General features: G+C 46.0%; 1 protein-coding gene across 5 annotated transcripts in view; it reads left to right on the top strand.

Annotated features, from left to right (window-relative positions):
* The window catches only part of LOC144784299 (WW domain-binding protein 2-like), a 431,126-nt gene that overhangs the window by 249,864 nt on the left and 153,316 nt on the right, over positions 1–27,946 (top strand). Inside the window, exon 1 of one of the 5 annotated variants that reach the window (XM_078662993.1) lies at positions 21,652–21,818. The exons of 1 other annotated variant lie outside the window; for it this stretch is intronic. In XM_078662993.1, coding sequence (XP_078519119.1) covers positions 21,766–21,818 — 53 coding nt within the window. In that variant the 5' untranslated portion in view covers positions 21,652–21,765. Of the gene's footprint in view, positions 1–21,651; positions 21,819–27,946 lie in introns of those variants that run through there. 3 more of the 5 variants (XM_078662994.1, XM_078662991.1, XM_078662992.1) reach the window with 3 other exon arrangements.

Below are 27,946 nucleotides of genomic sequence, written 5' to 3'. Positions count from 1 at the left end.
CTCATCTCCTGCTCTAAAATGACTCCAAGTTTTGTCACCGCCTTCCTCTCTGATGCTATTTCATCCACCTTCATACCTTCTGGATCCTGCTCGTTGCCCACAACTGTGACTGGTTCTCCTTTTACTTTCCTTCCATTTTTTCCCACTGTGCCTCTTCATTCATATTCAGCTTCTCCCTGTATGGGGAAAGGCAATCGTCACAACCTTGAAGTAGATCTAATGGAGTTTGGAATTGTCAGAAATATGTAGGATCGCAGTGCTTGAGTTGATCTGAATATCAGGTTTGTGGTCTTATAGCCTCACTCTCTGGCTTTGTGATAGAACTATATTAATTGGTGGTGGTAAGGTGTTCCTAATCACTTGTGAACCATTGCTATGGCGTTAACATGGAAATGTAGTTATTTTACCTTGTAGCCATGGCAAACCCCCTGTGTGCCAGCCTTGTAAGTAGCAAAAGTTTAGGAGACAAGGGGACAGACACAGGTCTATTTGCTTTCACTCGTTTTGTTTGACGTTTATTTTCTCCCCAGTCTAGTCTTACCAGATCTTTTGGCTCTAGAGGTATAGCATATGAGGATGTGCACAACTGACTAGGCTGGAGAAGCAGGCATTGCTTATTGCATACATTTGGAGGCCTGTCATGTATAGATGGGCCTCATTTAAGTAAAACAGCACGTTGGGAGAAAACAGTACTATTGGTTATGGCAACGATAATGTATTGGCACAATGATTTTGTCTCCTGACTAAAGCTTCTGTTCCTTACTTGCACATCAAGTTAATTCACTAGTGGTAGCATTTGACTCACAGGTTTCACTTCAACCAATTTCTGTCAGTAGCAAACCCTTCTGTAATATGCTTCACACGTTGAGAAGATGTATTCCCTTCTGCATTTGTTGAGTGGTGCTGAAATCAAGAGCTGTAGGGAAGGAATATTCCACTTCTGGCAGCTGGCACCAAAACTGTGGAATTGTCAGCCCTTGCAGTTCACAATAAGCATTAGCGTAGGGTGAAGTGGAGTAGAGTGGCATAGACTGGAATAGAGTGGCGGGAAGTGGAGTGGCTAGATTGGAGTAGAGTGTTCTATCGCAGAGTGGAGTGCATAGAGTGTTGTGGAGTGCTGTAGAGTGGCTTAGCATAGAGTGGAGTAAAGTGTCGTAAAATGGAATGGCATAGCATAGAGTGGAGTAAAGTGTCAGAGTGGAGTGGCATAGAGTGGAGTGGTAGATTGTTATTGAGTGGCGTAGAGTCTGGTGGCGTAGAATTAAGTAGAATATCATAGACTGGAGTATCGTAGAGTGGAATGTGCTAGGGTGGCAGTGAAGTGCCATGGAGTGAAGTGGCATACAGGGGCGTAGAGTTTTATAGTGCCTTAGAGTGGAGTGGTGTTGTGTAGAGTGGCATGGAGTTAAGGGGTGTAGAGTCTCCTAGTGTGTCGCCCAGTAGAGTGTCATAGAGTGGAGTTATATAGAGTGGAGTATGCATGTTGTGGTAGCGCACTGCCATTACAGACAACACATTTTCACTTGAAATGATGGTTACATTTGCACAGATATACAGTTTTACTGATCAAACTATACAGCACACAAATGATAATGGATGGAAATGGCATCACCAAGTGTATTGATGTGTTTCAATCGTTGTTTCCCCCCGCATTAAAATGACAAAAAATGTACTTCTTTGTGCTTTCCTAATTAATATTCTGAAATACTTGCACAGTTTATTAACAGATATTTAAATTATGTTGTGCGCTGGGAAAAAATAATATAGTTCAGCCTTTCCTCTCACAAGGGTGCCCAGCAGGATTGTCACATAAATCCCCTCACTTTGAAGTCAGAGAATAAAAAATAAACACAAAGCTCCCTGGAATACAGAGCCTGACATTTGACCTCTGTCCTTGAATGCACCGCTAATTTGACTATATAAGAACAACATTTAAAGGCCTGGTTCCAGAAAGTGAGCACTTGTTCAAGGAGCGGTAGTGAACAAGCTATACTTCACAGGAGGGACAAAGACATGATGGCCAGCCTAAAACAAATAAATCCAGAAAATAGAATACAAAATGAGTCACAAACCTCAAAGCCAACTGTCTGAGGAAGATGGGTGGTGGTGGTAGAATTAGTCACAATGTCACTGGATGGGGCAAAATCAAGGCACATTGGACACTGGAAGGTGTGGGGTAGTATTAGCATCTAAAACACCTTCTTTAGCCTGGCAAAAGCGTCCAGGCCCACCCCTGCTTCATGCTGAACCTTGCGCGGGTTCTCAGTGTGGGAAGCAAATGCCTGCTCTGGAGGGACTGGGGCTGAAGGTTCTGGAAGTTCTTCCCTTGGAACGAGGGGTTGTAGGCTCCTTTGCGCTATCTCCATGATTCTTTTCTCCAGAAGGGCTATCCCTGATTGGATATTGGACCGATATTTTATGAACTTCAGTTTCTTCCCTGGGGGTTATGGGAAATTATATTAGTTTGTTACTGTGGGTAGTGATTAACATGGCTGCTGTGCAATAAAATGAAGAAAGGATAGCATAATCCTCGCCTCCGGGTCCTGCCATAGAAGGCATTCCCTGGGAAGCTTTCTGAATGTCACCAAGATGTATTTGCAAACTAGACAGCTGTGCTGTCTGGTAGGCTTCTGCCTAAAAAATGAGAATCGCGTTGTGTTAGACCTGGCACCATTGGCGTGGGTCTCCCTTCCATTTCTGCTGTTGCCGCATGTGTTTTTGCTGGTGTTAGATGCTTTGGGCACTGTGCCACTGCTATTCAGTGCCACAGTGCAAGTGCTCCCTATTGTAAATTGATGTATGGATTAGTGATTCCATGTTTGGCTACTTTGGTTTACTTGTCAGACCCTAGTCTAGTGCACTGAGTGTGCCAGGGCGTGTAATCCAAATACTGCTGGTGGGCCTGCAGCACTGGTTGTGCCACCCAGAGAAGAAGCCTTGTAAAATGTGTCTAAGGTCTGCCATTGCATAGCCTGCGTGCAGTCTGGTACTGTCATGCTGACTGGGCAAGTGCACCCACTTCCCAGTCCCTAAACCTTCCCTTTTCTTCATATCAGTCACCCCTATGGTAGGCCCAAGGGCAGGGTGCATTGTAAGTATAAGGTAGGACAAGCCCTGGTGTGTGTGGCATGTCCTAATAGTGAATTACAGCAATTTTCGTTTTTCACTATTGCAAGGCTACCTGTTCTCCATAGGTCAGAATGGGCTGTTAGAATTGTTACATTTTATAATCCTAACAGGCTCGGAGAACATGGTAGAAATTCAACTTTAGTATGCCTGAACTCTGTGTTTGCAGATACCACTTTTATAAAGTAGGTATTTGCTTGTCTAACCATTCAAACCTGCCTCTGCTAGGATGTGTATTCCTAAGTCTGGTTTCTGTGAGTGACAGGGCTGGGGAATTCCAGGAGGCAGGCTGAGTCACCCAGTGGTGAATCGAGAGATCTGCATCTTGATGGGAGGGAGGAGTGCACCTGAACTCTGAATAGGGCTGTGCCTGCCTTCCACAATGCTGGCTCCACCCCCTGGGGAGCGGCTGATGTCTCTGCCCTGCACACTGAAAGAAGAGAAGGAGTCCTGTAAACAGAGGGCTCCAGGACTGTACTTACCTTCCACAATACTGGCTCCGTCTCCTGTAGGGCGTCTGATGTGCATGCCCTGCACTGTGAAAGGAAAGGAGAAGTCTGGTAAACAGAGTGCTTCAGAACTGGTTTGGACTGGGCAAAGGCTCCTCTCCCCTCAGAGAACAAAGGATTTCTGGGTATAAATATTGGGACCCTGCGCCCATGAAATTAGATCACTTTGGACTACAAGAAGAAACCTTTACTGAGGAGAGGAACCTGAAGAAACTGAGGAGACACTATTCCCAAGCCAAAGTGCTGCTTGGGGGATTGGCCTGCAGTGGTTGCCTTACTGCCAAAGGAAGGAGAAAAAACTTTGTAACTATCCTTTCAACTTGTGAAGGATCTCCAAGGGCTTGGAAAAAAGCTTGCCTCCTGCTGAAGTCTCAGGGACAACAGACTTCACCCCCCAGCTCCCCAGAATTCTTTGGAAGTGCTTTCTGCTGTTTTGGGCCTTCTGAGGAACTGCGTGTCGCCAGGAGCTGGAAGCGCGACTCAACGAGAAGAAGCGTGTCGCTGTCGCTGTGCCTGCCGTCGCAACTCCGGAGAAAGGAGGGTGTCACCGCTGGAACTGTCGCACTGCACCGCATCAGAGAGAAGCGTGCCGCAACGAATAGGAAGCGTGTCGTCGTCGCTGCTGCTGCCGTCGCAACTCCGGAGAAGGAGGGTGTCGCCGCTGTGGTTGTCGCACTGCACCGCATCAGGAGAAGAATCTCGCCAAGAGGTCGGAGCGTGTCGCCATCGCTGTGCCTGCCGTCGCAACTCCGGAGAAGGAGGGTGTCGCCGCTGGAACTGTCGCATTGCACCGCATCGACCAAGAGCACCTCGCATCCCTGAGAAGCGTGCCTCCGTCGGAGCTGCTGCCGTCGCATCTTGGATGTCGCCGCTGTAGTTGTCGCATCGAGCGGAAGCTTCACGCATCGTGGAGAAGAGCGTCGCCGCTGGAGCTGTTGCCGTCGCATCGTAAGGGTGTCGCCGCTGCAGTCCACACATCGAACCGAGAGCTTCTCGCATCCCCGAGAAGCGTGCCGCATCTGGAAGATCTTCACGTCTTTATTTCTTTGTATCTGAATTTTGCCGCATTTCCCATCACTGCGACATTGCTTGTCATGGAAGCGCAGCGCAACTTTAGGTACATTGACGCAGAGAGTCGCATCTAAGAACTGAACTGAACTGAACTAAGCTTAATCTACCATTTTAAAGTAATCATAGTGTGTGTTTTGTTGTTTATGGTCTTGTGGTAACTCTATATAAAGTCTACTTATTTTTTATATAAAACCTGTGTGGTGTCCATTTGTAGTGTTGTCACTGGGTTACTGTATGTGGTCACAACTGCTTAACTTAACAACGCCTCTGAAATAAGCCTTGACTGCTCATGCCACGCAACCTAGAGGGTGAGCAGGGGTTATTTTAGGTGTGTAATCCCCTTTCCCTGACTAGAGGAGAGGGTACCTATTTGTCACAAGTACCTACCTGTGCCAACCAGAGACCCCAAAATCTAACGCGTTGCCTTTGGAAAATATTTGAAACTGTATTTATTTGGTAAATGTTTGATTGTTGTGGGGACCACTATTGGTTCTCGCCTTTTATCTTACCCAGCTCTATGCAGCGAGTTTGGAGTACATGTCTCTATAAATGCTGAATTAAAGCACTTTTTCATACTACCAATGCTTTTCTTAGAATTAGATCATGCAACTCACAGATTGTCCGTGCAAAGTAGGGTCGAGTTTAAAATTGTCTTCCAATCACAGACTTTACTAGGTTAGCTTGGATGAAATTATTGTCAACATGGGTTCACATCACAATTCAAAGATGCAAGTTGATTGTGGCAATTACAACTTTCCTTTAGTATGGCATGTATTTTAACTCCTTTCCCTAGGGCTTTGGCTCAGCTCAGCTGGATGCACTTTTTCTTCATTTCTTCTCATCTTGCAAAATCTGAAAAGGATCCAATGCCCACGGACCCTGATAAAACATAGGGCCAGATGTAGGTAAATCTCATTTTCCGATTCTTAAATACCGACTCATACCGAATCGGTATTTCAGATTCGGAAAATGGTATGTAGGTTAGAAATCGGTAAAACTTACCGATTCGGAATGACTCGGTATCTGATTTCGGTATTTACCGAATCTGTAAATTCCAAATCGGTAAATTCCGAATCGGTAAAACCCATTCATTCCTATGGGTCTCCTGGCCCATAGGAATGAATGGGTTTTACCGATTCGGAACTTACCTCCTTAGTGTCGGTGGAATGGCAAATCAATCTGCCCTTAAAACCGACATCTCAAGAGGTCGTGGTGGACCGGATATGGTCCAGACTACCGATGGGTGACTGGACCCACGACTTGGCAAACTCACAACCTACATTTGAGTCGGACCCGATTAAAGGAGATGCTGACTTCAATAGATGGTTGAACGCCTCGCTTGATGTCTTCATCCCGGTGAAAACCTTACAGAAGAGGGAGAAACGAATTGGTTCCGCTCCCTGGTTCACGGTTGAGCTCCGCCTGCTTAAAAAAGGATGCAAGAAACTGGAAAGGGCTTGGAGGAAGAAATTTGATGCTGCCAAGCGTAAGGACTACTGGACAGCGATTAGAGCCTATAAAGCAGCCCTCCGCTTGGCAAAAGCACATTTCTTTGAGGAGCGAATACAACTTGCCTCAAACTCCTCCAGGGAAACCTTTAAGGTGGTGCAAGAACTGCTCAAAGTTCCCGAACCAGCAGTCACCCATGACCCTGAGAGGTGCAAGGAGTTGGCCGATTTCTTTCATATTAAAATTGTAAAGATACTGGACTCTTTACCCCAGATCGCTATACCGCACGGGACCCAAGAAGAATTTCCCCCGATTCGGGTGAAAGAGTGCCCTATCTCCTTGGACACGTTCGGCCCAGTTTCAGAAAGTGAAACGTTAAAAGCTATAGCTTCCATAAAAAGCGGCTCCCCTACGGACCCAGTCCCTTTTAAAATTTTAAAGCAAGCAGCAACCGCGGTGGTAGGGCCCATTACGGACCTGATTAACGCCTCTTTCTCTCGTGGTTTGGTGCCACCCACCTGGAAAAAAGCCGTGGTCAAGGCTCTTTTAAAAAAATCTAACCTTGACACGGCCGAGTTGGCCAATTTTAGGCCCATTTCTTTGTTGCCAGGCCTCAGCAAAATTGCTGAGAAGCTTGCAAACCATCAACTGTCCAACTTTCTAGAGTCGAACGGTCTGCTCCGAGACTCGCAGACCGGTTTCCGTCCCGGCCAAGGCACCGACACGGCTCTCCTGGCTGTCGTTGAGGAGTCAAGGCGCATCTTAGATTCGGGAGGATCAGTAGCAGTGATCCTCCTGGATCTGAGTGCCGCATTCGACACCGTCAACCACCAGGTGTTGACTCAACGGCTTTCAAAGGTGGGTGTGGTAGGAGCCGCGTTGAAATGGCTCTGTTCATTTCTGGAAGACCGGTCCTACCAGGTCTGGGAAGGAAGCAACAAGTCTCCATCTATTTCTCTCCAGTGGGGGGTGCCGCAGGGCTCGTCCTTGAGCCCGACATTATTCAATGTCTATATGGCCCCCCTGGAGGATGTGGTGACCCCTTATAACATCAAAATCATCAGCTATGCTGATGATACTCAGCTGGTGGTCGCCCTTCCTCAACTGGTGGAGAATCCTGACTTGTTGCACTCATGTCTGGCGGATGTCCACACCTGGATGAGCAGCTCAGCCTTGAAGCTGAACGGCTCTAAAACGGAGATTATGCTGCTTGGAAATAAAGCGCCGCCACTGCCACCATCATGTTGGCCAAGCTGTATGGGTGACCTCCCAACTATGAAAGAGGAGATTAAGAGCCTGGGAGTCTGGCTGGAGCAAGACCTCTCCCTCAGAACTCACGCTAAAAGAACTGCGGGAGTCTGTTTTGCCCTGCTGCGGGCCGCGCGTAAAATTCTCCCGCTCCTTCCCTTTCCATCGAGGAAGTTGTTGATTCAGGGTTTGATAACATCTCGCCTAGATTACAGCAATGGTCTGTTTCTGGGCGCCCCTGAATCTACTTTTAACAAACTTCAGCAGGTGCAAAACGCGGCGGCCAGACTCCTTATGGGAATTCCTCGAACTGAATCTGCCAGACCCGCTCTCAAGGCCCTGCACTGGTTACCAGTGCGGGAGAGAGTGAAGTTTAAGGCACTATCCATTGCCCACAAAATTCTTCAGGGCAGTGGACCTCCTATCCTGGGGAGCTTGGTAGTGCCTTACAAAGCGAACAGAGCGCTGAGGTCTGACCAGAGGTGTTTGCTCCAGGTCCCGAGAGTAAAAAGATCACGCACGGGCGGGAGACGATTCTCTGTGCACACAGCAACGCTCTGGAACTCCCTCCCCTTAAAACTTCGTGCTGAGACCTGCACCCTGCGTTTTCGCAAAGGTTTGAAAACACATCTGTTTCCCTTGTGAGTCGCTACTACTACTTCATGGTCCCACGGTTGATGCACTGTTCATAACGCCGGGATGCCTCAGGGTAGCTGTGCGCTATATAAGTTTTAATAATAATAATAATAATAATAATAACTTACCGATTTGGAATTTACCAATTCGGTAAATACCGATTCGGAAATATGAAAATTGACATGTGAGCCTGCCAAACAATCAGGGACAACCTACACACCCCACAACCAAGGCCCAGAGAATCCAACCAATCAGAATGAAGCACCCCTCCCCAGTACCTGGGAGTGGCCACACCCATGCAGGTGAACACCAACTGAACAAACAATTGAGCTGAGGTGAGAGGAGCTGAGCATCCAGAGCCAAGCAGTGAAACAGAATGGAGTCTCAGGAAGGGCAAAAGGATGGTGGGGAGCGCAAAAGAAAGATAAAGTTCAGCCCAGCAGAACTTCAGGTGGCTGTAGAAGAAATTGTAAGTCACTACAAGCAAATATTCGGTAAACAGTCTCTGCATGTTGCAGAGTCTGTGAAGAGGAACATATGGCTTGGCATACAGGGCAAAGACAATGCCATCGGTGGGACCCCCCGGGAGATAGAGGACATTAAAAAGCGATGGTATGATCTGCGCATCATAACCAAAAAGAAGATTGCTGCGCAAGAAAAGGATGCTGGTGTGACAGGAGGTGGCAGGAGCAAAGCACCAAAACTTACTGAGATGGAGGAGCTCGTTGAAACCACCATGGAGCCAGAATGCATCCATGGGATTGGAGACCTGGACAGTGCAGCAAGAGCAACAAGGAAACAAGGTAAGATGCATGTACCCTAATCCACAACCATTTACCTGAACCCGTACCCTACTGTGTAGAATCATTACACTGCAGAACAGATCATACTTGGGGCCAGCAATGCATCATGGTAGACATAGTCATGAGTACATACATGCAATGCATACACCACAAGACTCAGCAAGGCATGCCACACACATCACCAAACACACAATGTACACTGTGCAAAGGTGTGTAAACAATTTATTTAAGAATTACACACAGGTGAACAACAACATTTACCCTATGTCAATTTGATTCCACAGGAGAGTCCTCACGCACTCCAGCACAAGCAAGGGAGGAGAGGGCACCAGCAACTAAGAGAAGGGAAAAAGAGAAAGAAGGCACAGGTCACAGGGCTGTTGAAGGAGGCAACACCACCACCCAGGAAGCCTCATCACCAGAGCAAGCCTCAACACCTGTCCCGCTATCACCTCTGTTATTTGGATCTCCTGAATTGTTAAGCACACCGCTTACACCCAAAGCAAAGTCCAGGTCGTCCATGCAGGAAAGGGCAAGTAGGCCTGATGTGCCCCCTTAGAGGATCCTGCTAACCTCTGATTTGGAGGATGAGTATGTTGTACAGCAAACAATTGCACCTGTGGCTGACAAAGCTAGACCACAGATTCCAGCAGGCTCTGCGCGCACCAGTGTCCTAGGCAGGAGGGCACGTGAGGGTGGCGATGGGTAGGAAGGTGGGAGCGTATTCTGTGGCCTGGAGGCCACAATGGTCAAGGTACAGTGCATGCAGGCCAAGGCACTGTTGGCCGTGCATAGGCAGGTGCGCTGCATGAACAATAAAATGACAAACATGGACAAGGGAATAGGCCACATAGCATGCAGTTTGGAGGCAATTTCAAAGGGGATAACAGACATCTCCACCTACATGGGTGTACTGTCTGATAAGTTGGACAGGGATCAAATACAGCGTCGCAGGGAGCGACAATATATGCGGCAGCAGTCAAAGGCAATTAACAGATTTGCTACAGCTACTTCACTACTTTGCCAACGCTCAATATCCATGCAGGATGCAATTGTGCACTGCTGCACAGAATTGACACGGGGCATGGGAAGAGTGACCTCTGCGATGGAGCAGATGCTAACCACTAACACAGGCAATGCTGGTGACACGGGTGTGGAGGAGACAGAGGGGTCAACCAGCAGGAGTGGCTCCAGCACACCTGTGCCAGAGGTGCGCAGGAGCGTCAGGCGCAGCCATGCCGAGTCAGGCCCCAGCCGAGATATTGAAACCCAGGCACATCAATCCCGCAATGTAGTGCGTGGGCGTAAGCACTGAACAATGCCGAAGATCCACAGGACTGCACACAGTGACGGCAACTGAGCACAAGCAGCCATGGACATGGACATTGATGGGCAATGTTTTTTCCTATGTAATGATGATGTGGTGAATATTAAACTACACTTGTCAAACACTATACCTGTCTATATGTCATACATCACCTAGAAATATCGACGTGTAATTTCTGTCCGTCTCAATCTTCCATCTATTGCTGCTGGTCCTGTTGCTTGGGGGTCTGTATGTTCTTGGTCATCATCAATGTCCTCGTGATGTGTCACCTCCACCTCTGTTCCTTCTTTGGTGGCAAGATTGTGCAACATGGCACAGGTTACTATTATCTTGCAACACAGGATGGGGGTGTACTGTCGTGCACCTCCACTCTTGTGGAGGCAACGGAACCTGCTCTTGAGGAGTCCAAATGTTCGCTCCACTACGTTGCGAGTTGACCTGTGTGGCATATTGTAACGCCATTCCCCTCTGTTAGTTGGGTTGAGGTACGGTGTGAGCACAAAGGAACGCAGGGCATATGCACTATCACCTAGGAGGGAATGAGAGGTCCATGAGTTACATCCACATGACACATACATCTGCCATTCATTTCAGGGTGTGTTACACTTATTTACCTAGCAGATATCCATCTCCAAAATCTCCAGCAACAAGCCGTGCGTATATTCCGTTGTTCTGGAATATGTAGGAGTCGTGCGAGCTCCCAGGAAATTTGGCCACTATGTCTGTGATGATGTTGCCAGCATTGCATATCACCTGCACATTGATGGAGTGCGTTGACTTCCGATTTCTATAGATGTGTTCAGTGGCTGCAGGTGGGCATAGTGGAATGTGTGTGCCATCTATGCAGCCTATCACATGCGGGAAGTGTGCCAGTCCATAGAAGTCAGTTTTTGTTTTAGCAAGTTCCGCAGGTGTGTCAGGGAACCAGATGTAATGTTCCATTCTCTGCGTCATGGCATCCACTCCCTGAAAAAACGGGACAGACAGCTCTGGGACACACCACCTACCGCGCCAATCACACTCTGGTAGCTCCCAGAGGCAAGCAGGTGTATGCTACAGAGAACCTTCACATGGGGTGGGATGGTGTGGGCCCTGGGTGTTGGGTGATCCAGGTATGGGTGGAGGTCCCTAATTAAGTCCATAATGGTTCTGGGGTGTTGGGGTGTAGCCTGTACCTCTGAAGTATCTCAGGCTCAGTCAATTGGAACAGGGTGATCCTCTGCCTGTACACCTTCTCCATACCCTCTCACCTGCAGCCTGTAGCCTTTGCCGCCTCGCAATCACATAGAATGCCGCCATTCTTGCAACACTGTTGCCTTTTGGGCCCTTTTATATAGCCTGCACCTGGTTACCACCTGCTTTCAGTCCATGGTAAATACCGACTCTTAATACCGAATTTCATTGAATTCGGTATTTTTGGCCTTTCCTACATCTCGATGGGCATTTTTTACGAATTCTTATTTACCGATTCGGTAAATAAGAACTCGGTAAATAAGGAATCGGTAAATACCGATTCGGAAAATATGGACTCGGTAAATACCGATTCGGTATTTTACCGATTCATATTTGCCGAATCGGTAAATTTTTTACACCTGCATCTCCTTATCTGAAAACCGGTCGGTAACGGCCAATTTTACCGATTTTCGGCCGTTACCGACCGGTATTTGCCTACCTACACCTGGCCCATAGTGTTTTAAAAGGTGCCCATGAATTTCCCTGTTTCCATGGCTAACTGCTCCATACCTGCCCTTCTCTGCTGAGAAAGTAGCCAGAAACGGCCTGATTCTGTTCTCTGTTGCTACACAGATCCTTTAAACATACAGGGGATATGACACACCTTTGGTTACAAATCAAAATCGAGTACATCTTGATAGCTCTGGCTGGAGTGATCGGAGACAATCTTATTAATCTAGATCTGATGTGCCTGGTAAAATCAGTGGATATGTACTACACTGTGGGTCAGTACAGATGATACAATATAGCTGGCCAATCGGTATGAAAGAAGACTTGGTCTAACTTATTTCCATGAAGAGATAAAATGAATGAATGAATTAGTTTATTTTTGAGATTTCTTAAAATCATTACAATAGTGTTAAAACCTGGGAAACAGTCAAAACCAGTTTTGAATATAAAAGTTCTTTAAAAGCCTTATTCACAGTTCGTGCGTGATGCATTGGTACTTGGTCAAGTGTTTTGTTGTTATCGTTAGAAGATCTCCAAATAAAGTGCCAGTTTTTTGGGGTTTTTAGGTCTCGCCTGAGCCAATGCGCTTGCGCATTGCTCCGGCGAGATTACAGTAAGCGGAAAAGAAAAGTCTACCAAAACGGCTGCGGATCGCATACAGTTCATGTGATCTATGCGCGTGCACACCATCGCCAGCCACATAACACACCACCATTTGTCTGAGCCTCGGCATCAGACTTCAAAGGCTGCCTCACCCCCGACCCCGCATCAGACTTCAAAGGAATGCACTCCCGCGCCACAGCAATGCCGAGAGCTTGTTTCTGGACGAAAGTGAAAGCCTACCGTGCTTGTTTACAGTAGCCTTGCTCCTCAAATGCTGTTGCTGTGTTGCCATCTCTCTAGGGACACTCAGCTTGAAAACACTCGACTTGCTAGCTGCAATGCTACATCCGCTATGCTTTGCCTCTATACACATTGATCCCTCGCAGACTGTGCTGACTCTCCCCCTCCTGATTTTGAAACTGAACAACACAGTCACCACACAGTCTCTTCTCTCTTTCTTATGATGTCTGCCCTGCCACCATTTACTTCGGACCCTCACACCTCCTCACCCTCACACCCCTCACCCTCATCCACCCTCACCCTCTCACACCCTCACCCTGACCCTCACCCCATCACCCTCACCCCTATCACCCTCACCCCCTCTCACCCTCACACACCCTCACTCACCCTCACACCCTCACCCACCCTCACACACCCTCACTCACCCTCACAACCTCACACCCTTCACCCTCACAACCCTCTCACCCTCACCTCCTCACACCCCCACACACCCTCACACACCACATCACTCAGGAACACCACCACATAACCAAGGGACACCACCACATCACTCAGGGGTACCACTCAGGGGCACCACCACATCACTCAGGGTCACCACCACATCACTCAGGGACACCACCACATCACTCAGGGACACCACCACATCACTGAGGAACACCACCACATCACTGAGGAACACCACCACATCACTCAGGAACACCACCACATCACTCAGAGGCACCACCACATCATTCAGGGACACCACCACATCACTCAGGAACACCACCACATCACTCAGAGGCACCACCACATCATTCAGGGACACCACCACATCACTCAGAAACACCACCACATCACTCAGGGACAACACCACATCACTCAGGGACACCACCACATCACTCAGCAACACCACCAAATCACTCAGGGACACCACCACATCACTCAGGAACACACCACATCACTCAGGAACACCACCAAATCACTCAGGGACACCACCACATCACTCGAGGACACCACCACATCACTCAGGGACACCACCACATCACTCAGGGACACTGCCACATCACTCAGGGACACCGCCACATCACTCAGGAACACACCACATCACTCAGGAACACCACCACATCACTCAGGGACACCACCACATCACTCAGGTGCACCATTCAGGAACACCACCACATCACTCAGGAACACCGCCACATCACTCAGGGACACCACCACATCACTCAGGAACACCACCACATCACTCAGCAACACCACCACATCACTCAGGGGCACCACCACATCACTCAGGAACACCACCACATCACTCAGGGACACCACCACATCACTCAGGGACACCACCACATCACTCGGGGACACCACCACATCGCTCGGAAACACGACCACATCACTCAGGGACACCACCACATCACTCGGGGACACCACCACATCACTCGGGGACACCACCACATCACTCAGGGACACCACCACATCACTCAGGGACACCACCGCATCACACTCAGGGACACCACCACATCACTCAGGGACACCACCACATCACTCGGGAACACCACCACATCACTCGGGGACACCACCACATCTCTCGGGGACACCACCACATAACTCAGGGACACCACCACATCCCTCAGGGACACCACCACATCACTCAGGTGCACCACCGCATCACTTAGGGACACCACCACATCACTCAAGGACACCACCACATCACTCAGGAGCACCACCACATCACTCAGGGACACCACCACATCACTCAGGGACAACACCACATCACTCAGGGACACCACCACATCACTGGAGAAGCGTGGCTCAGTGGTTAGAGGCGGCAGACCCGGAAGCTGAGATCGGCCGTGGACCAGGGTTCGATTCCCCGCCTCGGCGGGTCTCAGGCTCAAAAATTCCACGGACTTGACAATTCTCGCTCCGGTGCCTACTCGACTCACGGGGTCACACTCTGCGACTCTGGGCAATAGCTTGCTTAATCTCCACTACGGCCCCTCGCGGCGGGATGCCTGGCTTTCACCTTGTGGATACCCTGCCGGGGAATACCAGGACGGGTTCCCTAAGCAAGCGCCTTGATGCCTTCGGGTGATACGTGCGCTATATAAGTCGCAATACATACTCAGGAAAACCACCACATCACTCAGGGACATCACCACATCACTCGAGGACACCACCACATCACTCAGGGACACTGCCACATCACTCAGGGACACCGCCACATCACTCCGGAACACCACCACATCACTCAGGAACACCACCACATCACTCGGGACACCACCACATCACTCAGGAACACCACCACTTCACTCGGGACACCACCACATCACTCGGGGACACCACCACATCACTCTGGGACACCACCACATCACTCCGGGACACCACCACATTGTATTGTATTGTAATTGCATTTATTTAGCGCTTACTACCCCTGACGAGGCGTCAAAGCGCTTTTTCGGCGAGTAGCACGCTACTGCGGGACCCATAGAGGATTAGTGTTGAATTAGTATAGTGAAACTTGCAAGTACATTTTAAGTGGTGGATAGGTTAGTCAGTTAATTGGATTTGGAATGATAGCAGAAGGATAGAGGAGGACAAATGTTTGTATTCATATAGCTCTTGTTGGCACACGCTATTCAGGAAGCCTACAAAGCACTAGTGGTGAATTAATATGGTGAAATATGAAGTAATTTCAGTGGTGGATATTAGTCAGTTACTTGGAGTGAGAAGGTTAGCGGAGGGATAAAAGGGGAAGAAAGATTTGCATTCATATAGCACTTGTTACCCCTGATGGGTGTTGAACCGCTTTTCTGGCGAGTAGCACCCCACTCCGGAACCCATAAAGGATTACTGTTGAAAATTAGTATAGTAAAAAAATATGAAGTAATTTGAGTAGTGGATATGTTATTCTGATATTTGGGTAGTATATTAGTATAGTTTAATATGGAATTTGATAAGTGAACATGTTAGTCTGTTAATTTCGATTGAAAAGGATAGTGGAGGGATAAAAGAGTGCAGGATTTTTTTTAGGTCTTAGCAGTAGGAGGAGGCTTTTGGGTGAGTAAAAAGGAGTTTTGGAGGGGAGGACTCAGAGGGAAGAGGTTAGAAAAGTTTGTTTTAGGGGATCAGTATAGTAAAAGGTGTCAGATGATGCAAGGAGAGATAGAGTAGAAGAGAGTCTAGAAAGGGTTATTTTGGCAATCATAGTAGTGGTATGGGGTTTGGGATAAATGAGAGTGGATGTAGAGGATATATTGATAGATGTATAGGCTGAGAAATAGGGTAGTGCATTGGAAATGCTAAATTAGAAGAAAATGATAAATATATAGATCCATAATTACATTGAAAGTATATAGATACATAAAGGAGGTAAGAGGTCTGTAAAGGATCAGGAAGTTACAGGAGGAAGACGGTGTAGGATTGCATCTTGTTAGAAGAGCCTCACAATTATTTATGGAGATGTTGTCAATTTTAGTGATATGAAGTGTTTGCCTGAATACAACAGCTAGACCACCTCCTTTTTTGGCTATACGATTTTAGGTGATTATTTGATAGCCTAGAGGAATGGCTTTATGCAGGACTGGAGCCATATCTTCTCCCAACCATGATTCGGTTATGAATAGTATGTTTGGTTTTGCATCGGTGAGAAGGTCGTAGATGTGATGCGTGTTTTTACCGCCTCACCCTCACACACCTCCTCACCGTCACACCCTCACCCCCTCACCCTCACAACCCTCTCACACACCCTCACCCCCTCACCCTCACACACCTCTTCACCTTCACACGCCCTCACTCTCACACCCGATCCCCCTCACACCCCCTCATCCTCACCACCTCACCCTCACCCCATCTCACTCTCACTCACCCTCACACACCCTTACCCCCTCACCCTCACACCCTTACCCCCTCAACCCTCTCACCCCCTCACACCCCCACACACCCTCACATCCCCTCACCCTCACACCCCCTCACACCCTCACCCTCACACACCTCCTCACCCCCTCACACCCCCATACCCTCTCACACCCCCACACACCCTCACACACCGGCACTCAACCTCACCCACCCTCACACCCTCACCCCCACAACACTCTCATCCTCACTCACCCTCACCCCCTCACACCCCACACCCCCTCACCCTCACCCTCACACCCCTTCACCCTCACACACCTCGTCACCCTCACACCCCCTCATCCTCACCCTCACACACCCTCACACCCCCTCTTACCCTCCCACACCCTCTCACCCCCACACCCCCTCACCCTCACCCTCACATCTCCTCACCCTCACACCCCCTCACCCCCTCACCCTCACACCCCCTCACTCACCCTCACACACCCTCACCCTCACACACACTATCACCCTCACACACCCTCTCACCCTCACACACCCTCTCACCCTCACACCCCCTAACCCTCACACCCCCACACCCTCACTCACCCTCTCACCCTCAAACACCCTCTCACCCTCACACACCCTCTCACCCTCACACACCCTCTCACCCTCACACACCCTCTCACCCCTCACTCACCCTCACACCTCCTCACACCCTCACATACCTTCTCACCCTCACACACCCTCACCCTCACATCCCCTCACCCTCACACCCCTCACCCTCACACCCCCTCACCCTCACACCCCCTCACCCTCACCCCCTCACCTTCACACACCCTCACCCCCACACACCCTCACCCCGTCACCCTCACCCTCGCCCTCCCTCACCCTCACGCTCACACCCCCTCCCCCTCACACCCTCACACCCCCTCACAACCCCACACCCTCACCCTCACAACCCCACACCCTCCCCCTCACACACCCTCACACCCCTCACCCTCACACCCCCACCCTCGCACCCCTCACCCTCACACACCCCCTGACCCTCACACACCCTCACTCTCACACACCCTCACTCCCCCTCACCCTCACACCCCCTCACCCTCACACCCCCACATACCCTCACACCCCCTCACACACCCTCACCCTCCCTCACCCACCCTCACACCATCACACGTCCTCACACCCCTTCACCCTCACACATCCTCATCCTCACCCTCACACACACTCACACACCCTTACACACCCTCACTCACCCTCACCCTCTCTCTCACCCTCACACACCCTCACTCACCCTCACTCACCCTCACACACCCTCACCCTCACACACCCTCACACACCCTCACCCCCTGGAGGGGAGGACTCAGAGGGAAGAGTTTAGAAAAGTATGTTTTAGGGGATCGGTATAGTAAAAGAGGTGTCAGATGATGCAAGGAGGGGTAGAGTAGGAGAGAGTCTAGAAAGGGTTATTTTGACAATCATAGTAGTGGTATGGGGTTTGGGATAAATGAGAGAGTGGATGTAGAGGATATATTGATATATGTATAGGCTGAGAAATAGGGTAGTGCATTGGAAATGCTAAATTACAAGAAAGTGATAAATATATAGATCCATAATTACATTGAAAGTATATAGATACATAAAGGAGGTAAGAGGTCTGTAAAGGAGCAGGAAGTTACAGGAGGAAGACGGTGTAGGATTGCATCTTGTTAGAAGAGCCTCACAATTCTTTATGGAGATGTTGTCAATTTTAGTGATATGTAGTGCTTGCCTGAATACAACAGCTAGACCGCCTCCTTTTTTGGCTATACGATTTTGGGTGATTATTTGATAGCCTAGAGGAATGGCTTCATGCAGGACTGGAGCCATATCTTCTCCCAACCATGATTCGGTTATGAATAGTATGTCTGGTTTTGCATCGGTGAGAAGGTCGTAGATGTGATGTTTGTTTTTTACCCCCTCATCCTCACACAACTCCTCACCCTCACACCCTCACCCCCACAACCCTCTCATCCTCAATCACTCTCACCCCCTCACACCCCACCCTCACACCCCCTCGCCCTCACACCCCCTCACCCTCACCCCCTCACCACCCTCACACCCCCTCACTCTCACACCCGATCACCCTGACACCCCTCATCCTCACCCCCTCACCCTCACACCATCTCACCCTCACACACCCTCACCCACCCTCACTCACCCTTACCCCCTTGCCCTCACACCCTCACCCCCTCAACCCTCTCACCCTCACCCCCTCACACCCCCACACACCCTCACCCTCACATCCCCTCACCCTCACACACCCTCACCCTCACCCCATCACACCTCCTCACCCCCTCACACCCTCACACACCCTCACTCAACCTCACCCACCCTCACACACCCTCACTCACCCTCACCCCCTCACACCCTCACCATCACAACCCTCTCATCCTCACTCCCCCTCACACCCCTCACCCTCACACCCCCTCACCCTCACACACCTCCTCACACCCCCTCACTCTCACACCCGCTCACCCTCACACCCCCTCATCCTCACCCTCACACACCCCTGGTCATTTGTGTCCATTTTATTCTCTGTCGAAGTCTGATCTGTTCCTCCCCGTTTGACCTCTAGATGGGGGCACGGGTGTGGCGTTTTCCAAATGTTGTTTCCAGACGGACTAGCAGGGCTGCGTGATCGCTTTTGCCCCCAGTGGGAGCACGTCGAAGCTTAGCATGATGTTTCCTATGCGCTGGCTCAGAAAGATGTAATCAATGGTTGTTTGTTGCATGTGGGCGGATAAACTCAGCCAGATCTAGTTGGTACGATTTCAGCTGATTCTAAGTTGTAGGTCTGAAACAGAACGTTGAATTTTGCCATGCCTCCGGCAACCCTACTGTGGTTGGTCCATTACCCGAATCAATGCATGTTAAAGTCTCCCAGGATTATGACTTCCAGGGTTGAGGGATGCATGGTGTGCTATTAGTATTTCAATTTGTTCGATTAGTCTGTCTAACTTATAGAAGGGCCCTGGGGGTTGTGATATACATTGATTGATAATATTGATAAGGGGGCTACTGCGTTTTTTAGGCCTTCTAAAATGCCGGCTAAGAGCATGTCAGAGGTGTGTAATACCACAAAGCTCAGCTTTGAGTGTTTGATGTATGTGGAAATCCCTCATTATGGTCGCCCTAATAGTTAAAAAAAAAATTTTTGCAGGTTTGTGAAATTCCGCATATCCTGGCAATGGGGTTGGTGTTAGTGCCCATGTTTCTTGCACACAGAGGATATCTGCACCCTTGAGAAATGTGTTTGCGGCTGAGCTGTGATGGATCATTCCATGTCAACATACTGAGGGGTTGTTTGCTTACTTTCCTGCTCTTGGAGTTGAAGTCCCCTGTGATAGGGGCGTGCGTCAATTTTTTGGGCCAAGTTAGAGGAGGCCCAGTTCCAGTAGGGTGTTTTTTTTGGGGGGGGGGCAAGTGAATGCACTAAGTATGTTGGTAGTAGTTACTTGCCCGCCCTTGTGCTGAACGTCCAGCTTGCACTTGATGGTCATGGTCTCAGTCCATTTGAGACCTGTCCCAGCTGGTCCCCTTCAGAATGCATGCTGTTGAGGTGGTTTGGGGGGGAGCTTTTAGAATATCTGTAGTAAGTTGGTATATTGTTATATTCTATTACAGTGTATTGTTACTTTAAAGAGTGTTAGTTTTATGTTATTCTAAATGACATAGTTGTATTCCAGAATGTTCAATGCTGTTCTAAAGGTCGGTCAAAATGTTCAGCCCCTGTCCGCGTTTTAAGAGTTTCATACATGGCAGTTCTTCTCCAGGACAGGGGTTGGTGGAACAAAAATGCCCTCATTAAAATAACCAATAAACAAGCTGCCATTATTCGTGAAAACAAGCATGACACTAATGTGATCGATAATTCTAATTCAGATTGGTTTGGTGTTGGTGACAATATTATTGCACAAGATTCCTCTGCTCAGTCTCCTATTTGTCATTTTGATCGCCCCACTGTTTCTACCTCATCATTTGGTGAAGGTGATTCTAATAAGATTTCTTCTCATCCTACCTCACATCCTTTAATATCTCATAAAAGAGAGAGAGATGGTAGAGGTAGAATGAATGGAGGTGGTAGAGTTAGGTCAGCATCACTCCGTTTGTGTGATTATGTCATGAATTAATTAATTTTTTTTATCTTTTTAAATTTTTCTTATTTCTTTTAGTGAATTTGATTTTATAGCTGTATCACTTATCTTCCTGTGAATTTTCATTCCTTATGTTGTAGGTTTAGTTTATTCTCCCGTAAAAAAGGGGGATGTGTAGTAAGTTGGTATATTGTTATCTTCTATTACAGTGTATTGTTATTTTAAAGAGTGTTAGTTTTATGTTATTCTAAAAGACATAGTTGTATTCCAGAATGTTACATGCTGTATTCAGATGATAACTGGATTTTCATGTAGTCGTGGGTCATCTTTATGAGAATAAAACCTCAACATTTATTCTCCAACTTGTCTACTTTTATTCATTTGTATTTTTCTCCTTGAGAGCCTACTACACAATCTTGAAGAGTCAGACAAGCAGAACACACTCAGCACATACATGATGTGCCAAATGTGAGGTCAAGGGGGAGCTTTACCTCACACGAGTCAAGAAGAAAGAATACTGTTGATCAGAAGATGTTATTTAGAAGATCGTCTGAAGGACATCAACGGGGAACATTTCACTTATCCAGAGCTCTGTTAGGGAGCACTTATCCAGTCATTCAATCATTTGAAATAATACAGGCTAGAGAGGCATAGTCTGATGTGTAAATAAAAAGTATACACTACAAGCATCTGGCATTTTTCTACATGGCGGCGGGCTCCATATAGCATTGGGTGTATGTTAGAGGTTCAAAAGAAACATTTTTTATTAATAATAGCATGAAATGTGAATGCATATGTGTCTATTCCAGCAGAAGTGGTGGGTACAAAAACATGTTGTCTCTGAGTTGTAATTGCCACTGTTTCAGACCTACTTGGAATTCTCCAAATTTCTCAATGAAAGCTCCTCTAGTTGTGAGTTCTCAAACTGAACTTTTTCTGTCCATTGTCACTGGCAGGCTGTAGATGGGTTGTGTCTGTGTTACATCATTGCTGACATCATAATGAGCCATTTGTAGTATCTGCATGGCTTCTGCATTCTGAGCCCAGCCTATCTCATCTGGGCACCGACTGGATCACCAATATCCGATCCAGCAGAAACAGGAGATCAGGAAAAGGGGGCAATGGAGGTGCACCGGTACCAGTTCTCCAGAACCAACACAAGTGCAGAAGAAAGGTAAACAGGGAAGAGGAACAAACATGTACTTATAAATATAATGCCAATGCAGAAAACCTTGATTTTTGACATGCATTCATAGAGACTCAGATGAGATGTATAACCCAAGGTAAATGGATTGACTGGCTGGCAACAGTTTGGGTGGGCTGTAATCTTGTGTTTATAACATTTATTTTGATGTTAATTGCAGCCTACTTGTTTTCACATGAGGGATTAGTCTGCATAGTGGTCATTTGTCATTATTAGTTAAAGTTGCCATTCCAATAAATATGCTGTTCTGAGTTACAGTAAAATGTATATATGAACAGTTTGCGGAGTACAGTGTGATTTTGATGGCACTTTACAATAATCACAGTGGTTCTAAATAGTAGTAAACATAACGGATAGATAAAAGTATTTGAATCAACAGTATTCACAGTATTTACATCAGGGGTCTCCAACCTTTTCTGTACTGAGAACTACTTCGGATCAGTGAAAATCAAAGTGAGCTAACTGAAGGCTAAGCAACTCACGCATTGGTACCAGACGCCCCCACTCCCAGCTTAATTTCCTTTAAGCATAATAATTATAAAGCCAGATGCCATGGTTTGAACAAAATCCTTTCACAAGGGGCTCTATGACTGGGCTGCCATGTGTGTCAGTGAGCGTGGTCTTTGGGTATGTATGAACGTGTGTCTAAATTAATAGGATGCATGTGTACGAGTGACTGAGAGACTGTTGTATATACTTGTGGCACAGGACATACCTTTCACCATATGTGGCACCATTACATGTATAACACAAATGAGAGAAATGTAAAAGTGCAGAAAAATGTAAAGCAAATGTTAGAATATGGTAAATTTTTCTGCCCTTTACATTTCTCCAACTTATAATAATGGCTGTATTTTCATGTATAAAAATGGAACTGTATGAAGGAAAATTAAACTGGATTTAACTTTGTTTTTGTGGATTCCATAAAACACATCATTTAACTTTCCTCCCATTTCCAAGTGTCACATTTACAAACACCAAGGGCCTCATTTAGGAAGTGTTGCATCACTGCGATAAAACAGTGATGCAACACTGTTCACTGCGCCCACCTTGCAGCACCATGGATGAGCCACATTTACTGCACAGCACTCCATGTCACAGGGAATGACAGATGCGTCAGGAATCCTGACGTATATGTCCGCGCAAAACTCACGCATTGCTGGAGTTGTGTCGTGAGCATGATGCAACTCCACCAATGCATGGGGGAGTCCTTTACACATTGCACTGCTTCACTCATACACCAGCTATGAGGCAGGCGTGAGGTATTGATGCAGTGGCGTCCTAGAAGTGGTGTAGTGAAATCTGATAAATTTCACTGCACCTCTACTATGAGGCATTCTTGTGGGGGAAGTCACACCCTGCATACATTATACCTGATGCAGGTATAATGTAGCACAGGGGTTTACAAAGTGATGCATCTGCCTAGATGCGTCACTTTGTAAATATGGCACAACGTGGGGCATTGTTTACGCCACTGCTGCATCCCGAACAGTGACGTAATGGCAGCGCAAAAGTGTCACAAGGGGCCCATAAATAAGCCTCCAAGCATCTTACTGCCAGTGGGCTGTAGACATGGTGCCATCTTTATAACCAAAAAATACATATGTTTAAATGGGACGAATTTTACATGAGTGAACATACTTCAGAAATGATGACCTTGAGGCAAAAGGGCAGGGCATTTTTATTCATTAACTTCAGACCCACGACACTTCATGTGCATCCAGCTCAGGTCCCAATGGGTTACTGGTCACAGTAACGGGAAATGAGTCAACTGCACATAAAGCTTTCGTGGATAAAATTTCAAAGTACAAAATGCACTGTGCTGGCAAGACACAAGCACAGATTCAAACATAAACATAGAGTTCTGCCAAGATGACAGTAGCACATACAGGAACAGCACGCGCTGCATGCATTCTGCATGCTGTTGGCAGTGACGCGCACACCTTACTCATTGAAGTTCATTTGTAAATTTCAGCTTCATGTTTTAGAGCACCACCTTTAATCCAGTTATGGTGTTGCGCACACCTTAGTTATGTTGTGCTGATTCTGTGTGCTCTATTACATTTTATCCAGTTTTATAGGTTGTACAACTCATTCTTTTAAATTTCAATTACATTTTAGTTAATTTTCTTATTGTGATATTTTTTCATCCTTCTTCCATCTTGTATTTATTTGCAAATGCAGAATATAACCTGCCCTCCACATTTCTTACCTGAACCTGGAGCTCTTAAAACAAAGTGGAAACAATGGTTCAAAGGTTTTGCAAGTTATATAATAGCCTTGGATGGATCAAAATTTGAACCGGTCAGGAAATTGGATCTTCTATACAATAACTTGGGTTCTGAAGGGCAACGCATATGTGACCATTTACCAATTGTTTTACTATCCGATGAATCTGACTGGGATGTGTACAAGGAAGCTGATTGCAGACTTAATAATCATTTCAAGGATGAAACCAGTGTTGTAGTCGAAAGACTTAAGTTATATACTAGACAGCAATATGAATTTGAATCCATTGATACTTTTCTAGCTGAACTAAGAGTTTTAATTGACACTTGCGAATTAGATGGCAACATCGATTCTTATTTGAGAGATCAACTAATTGTTAATTGTTTTAACAAAAAAGTGCAAGAAAGATTACTTTGTTGCAGGAATCCTTCTCTAAAGGAAACTCTTGAAATAGCTAAAGTCATTGAGAGATCAGTGGTTGCTCAAAAGGAATTGAACAAAGCTAAATCTGATCCCGTAGTTGAACCTATCAATGTCGTTAGCCCCAGGCCTAAAACAAATCCTAATAAAGTCTTCGAAAATAGAAAACAGAGTTTGTGTTACAGGTGTGGCTCACCCACACATTTAGCCAATGCTAAAAATTGCCCAGCGTTAGGAAAACTTTGCATGAAATGTAGGAAGGTTGGTCATTTTTCTCGCATGTGCAAAAAGCCTCATAAAGTTGCCAATCTTGAAAATGTGGAAGATGTTTCTGTTTCAGATCCCAACATCTACACCATCAAAAGTTTCAAAATGATTGTACTTTCCATCGAAACAGATATGAGTGATGGAGTGTGTAGCGTGTGATTGTTGTTGGTAATGACGCGCGTGTGTCCATGCGCGTCATTCACAACAACAAACATCCTGTTGTGGTTTAAATGTGGAGTGTCTCGTGTTGTGTGAGCGTGAAGTGTAAATGTAAGTTAGTGCCGCGTGTGAGAGTCGCGTGTGTGTATTGTTGTTTGAATAAAGACGCGTTATTGAAATAGTGTTGCCGAACTGTTAAACGGCATTCAGGATCTTATGCTTATACTGCGAGTACTACAATTAAAGGCTTTTCTTACTTGGATAATCCAATTGCCTCTTGGAAGCTCTTTCTTCTTATATTACACTGGCGACGATCGGGAACACGTTTCCATACGTGCAACGAGTACATTTTTCAGGGTTTTTTTTTCATTTTGCAACAAATTATTCTCATTGGCTGTAACACTTGAGGAAATTTTACACCAGCACTTCCTATTGGATACTTTTCGACGTTTCTGATTGGATTACACTATATGGATTAGTAAAAGCTCATTTCATTGGCAATTCAAAAAAAAAAAAAAAAAAAAAAAACGAGTACTTTATTATTCAGTTTACTGTGGATCTATAACAACTGGAATATAATTGTTTGGAGTGGCACTCACAAGGAGAATTTGACAGTAAGTGACATCTGTGATTCGCACACACTGTTGTGAGTCACAAATACTTCTATTATAGATAATTGTTTCTCTTTACTTTTAAATCTGTTGTTCTATATTAACCATGACTGGAATTCAACCTCCTCCTTTATTCTTAGCTACCAAAGGTGACCCTCCTATTGAATGGGACATTTGGGAACCTATGTTTTTAGCATATGTTGATGTTTTAGAGGAAGGAGAATGTGAAGCAGAAAGGAAACTAGCCTTATTGAAGCATTGTCTTGGTGGAATAGCACTCAAAGAATTCAAAAGTCTTCCTCCATTAAGTGACACTTCTAATTTAAATGTATATCAAATTGCTACCAGGCAATTGGCCATTAGATATGGAAAAAAGATTAATATGGTTATGGAAAGATTTAAATTTTACTCAAGAAAACAACAAGCAGATGAATCTATTGACAACTATGTATCTGCATTGAGGGCGTTGGCAGTCACTTGTGATTTTGAACACATTAACTATGACCAGGTTTTAAGAGACCAGATCCTTATGTGTACAAACAACAAGAAGATACAACAAAGACTATGGACAACTTCAGACATGACTTTAAATGCAGCAATTGAAATTGCGAAATCAATAGAGCACTCAGAAAAATTTGTAGATGAAATACGTTCACAGAATAACAGTAAATCTGATATTTCAATTGTAAACAAGGAAAGTGAGAGATTTAAAGATTCAGGGAAATATGGGAAATATACCAATACAAGGAATGATAACCAGTATAAAAATGAATACAGGAATAGATGGCAGAAACCTGATCAGAGAATAAATACATGGCAAAGATCTGATCAAAGGATGAATATGTGGCAAAAACCTGATGCAAGAACTTATAATATGTACTGTTTCAGATGTGGTAGCAATCTTCATTTGGGGAATTCAAGATTATGTCCAGCGTTAGACAAAGTGTGTTCAAGATGTGAAAAAAAGGGGCATTTTTCAAAAGTTTGCAGATCAGCACCAAGGAAAGTCAGTTTAGTGCAAGAACAGGAACAAGGGAATTCAAGTGATTGTGAATTTGATGTGAATACCATAATGTGTATAACTAAAGAGCAAAAAGTAAGGAAATTCCCTTCGTGTTTTATCACTATTAATGGAGTCTCTACCAAAGTATTTGTTGACTCTTGCTCATGGTACACAGTTCTACTCAATATCTTGTTCAAATCTAACTGGCCTAATATCAAATTATTACCACCAGATGTCACACCAAGTGGATATACAGGACATAAATTGCAACTCATTGGTTATTTCGTTGCTGAACTGAAATTTAAAAACTACTCTGCACATGGGAAGGTGTATATAACAGAATCTGGTGATTCATTATTGAGTTGGCCACATGCTGATCAACTAGGAATGAAACTTGATCCTAGTGCTGATCCACCTGTTTATGCAATTGATTCTGTACACAATGAATCTGCACAAGGTGAAACTGGAGGAGATTTGATTTCAAAAATTAAAGGAGCATTTCCCAATTTATTTTGTGATGTTCTAGGCAAATATAAGGGATTTGAACATTGGATAAAAGTACATGCAGATGCTTTACCTGTCCGCCATAAAGTAAGGAATGTACCTCTTTCTTACAGAGGAAAGTTGAAAGAAATTCTTGATGACATGTGTAAAAAGAACATCATAGAACCCATTGAATCGTCTCCATGGGTTTCTCCCATTGTAATTTCGATTTAATCTGGGGGAGATCTTCGCGTGTGCATAGATTTGCGCAGTTTGAACAATGCAATTTGCGTAGACTCACATCCTTTGCCCAATCTACACGAAATGGTATCTACTCTTAACAATGCAAACATTTTTTCATGTTTAGATCTAGCAAGTGCGTATCATCAAGTGGTCTTACATGAAGACTCAAAGGATTTGACTGCTTTTATAACTCCTGAAGGACTATATAGATTTTGCAGGATGCCTTTTAGGTTAGCAAGTGCAGCTGCAGTTTTTCAAAGGCTGATGAAAGAGACACTGGATGGATTAACTGGGGCAATCGCATTCCAGGATGACATTTTAGTTTTTGGGAAAGACATAATTGAACATGACAAGCATTTATTTGAAGTATTGAACGCCTTGGCCAAGAAAGGCCTAACATTACGCGCATCCAAATGTAAATTTAGGAAAGATGAAATAGAATATCTAGGACATTGTATTAGTGCTAATGGCATTAGACCTAAAAACTCACAGTTGGAAAACATCAGCAAAGCTCCTATTCCTCAGAACAAGGAACAGTTAGTTGCATTTTTAGGTCTTGTTGAATTTTATTCAAAATTTATCCAAAACTATGCGAGTGTAATTGAACCTTTCAGGATGCTCTTGAAGAAGAATGCAAAATTTGAATGGACAGAAACTATGACAGGAACTTTCAATGCCGTGAA

The sequence above is a fragment of the Lissotriton helveticus genome, chromosome 10, assembly GCF_964261635.1.
Source record: "Lissotriton helveticus chromosome 10, aLisHel1.1, whole genome shotgun sequence".
Classification (NCBI taxonomy): domain Eukaryota; kingdom Metazoa; phylum Chordata; class Amphibia; order Caudata; family Salamandridae; genus Lissotriton; species Lissotriton helveticus.
The sequence above is the reverse complement of the archived record's forward strand: the minus strand, read 5'-3'. Positions and strand labels throughout refer to the sequence as shown.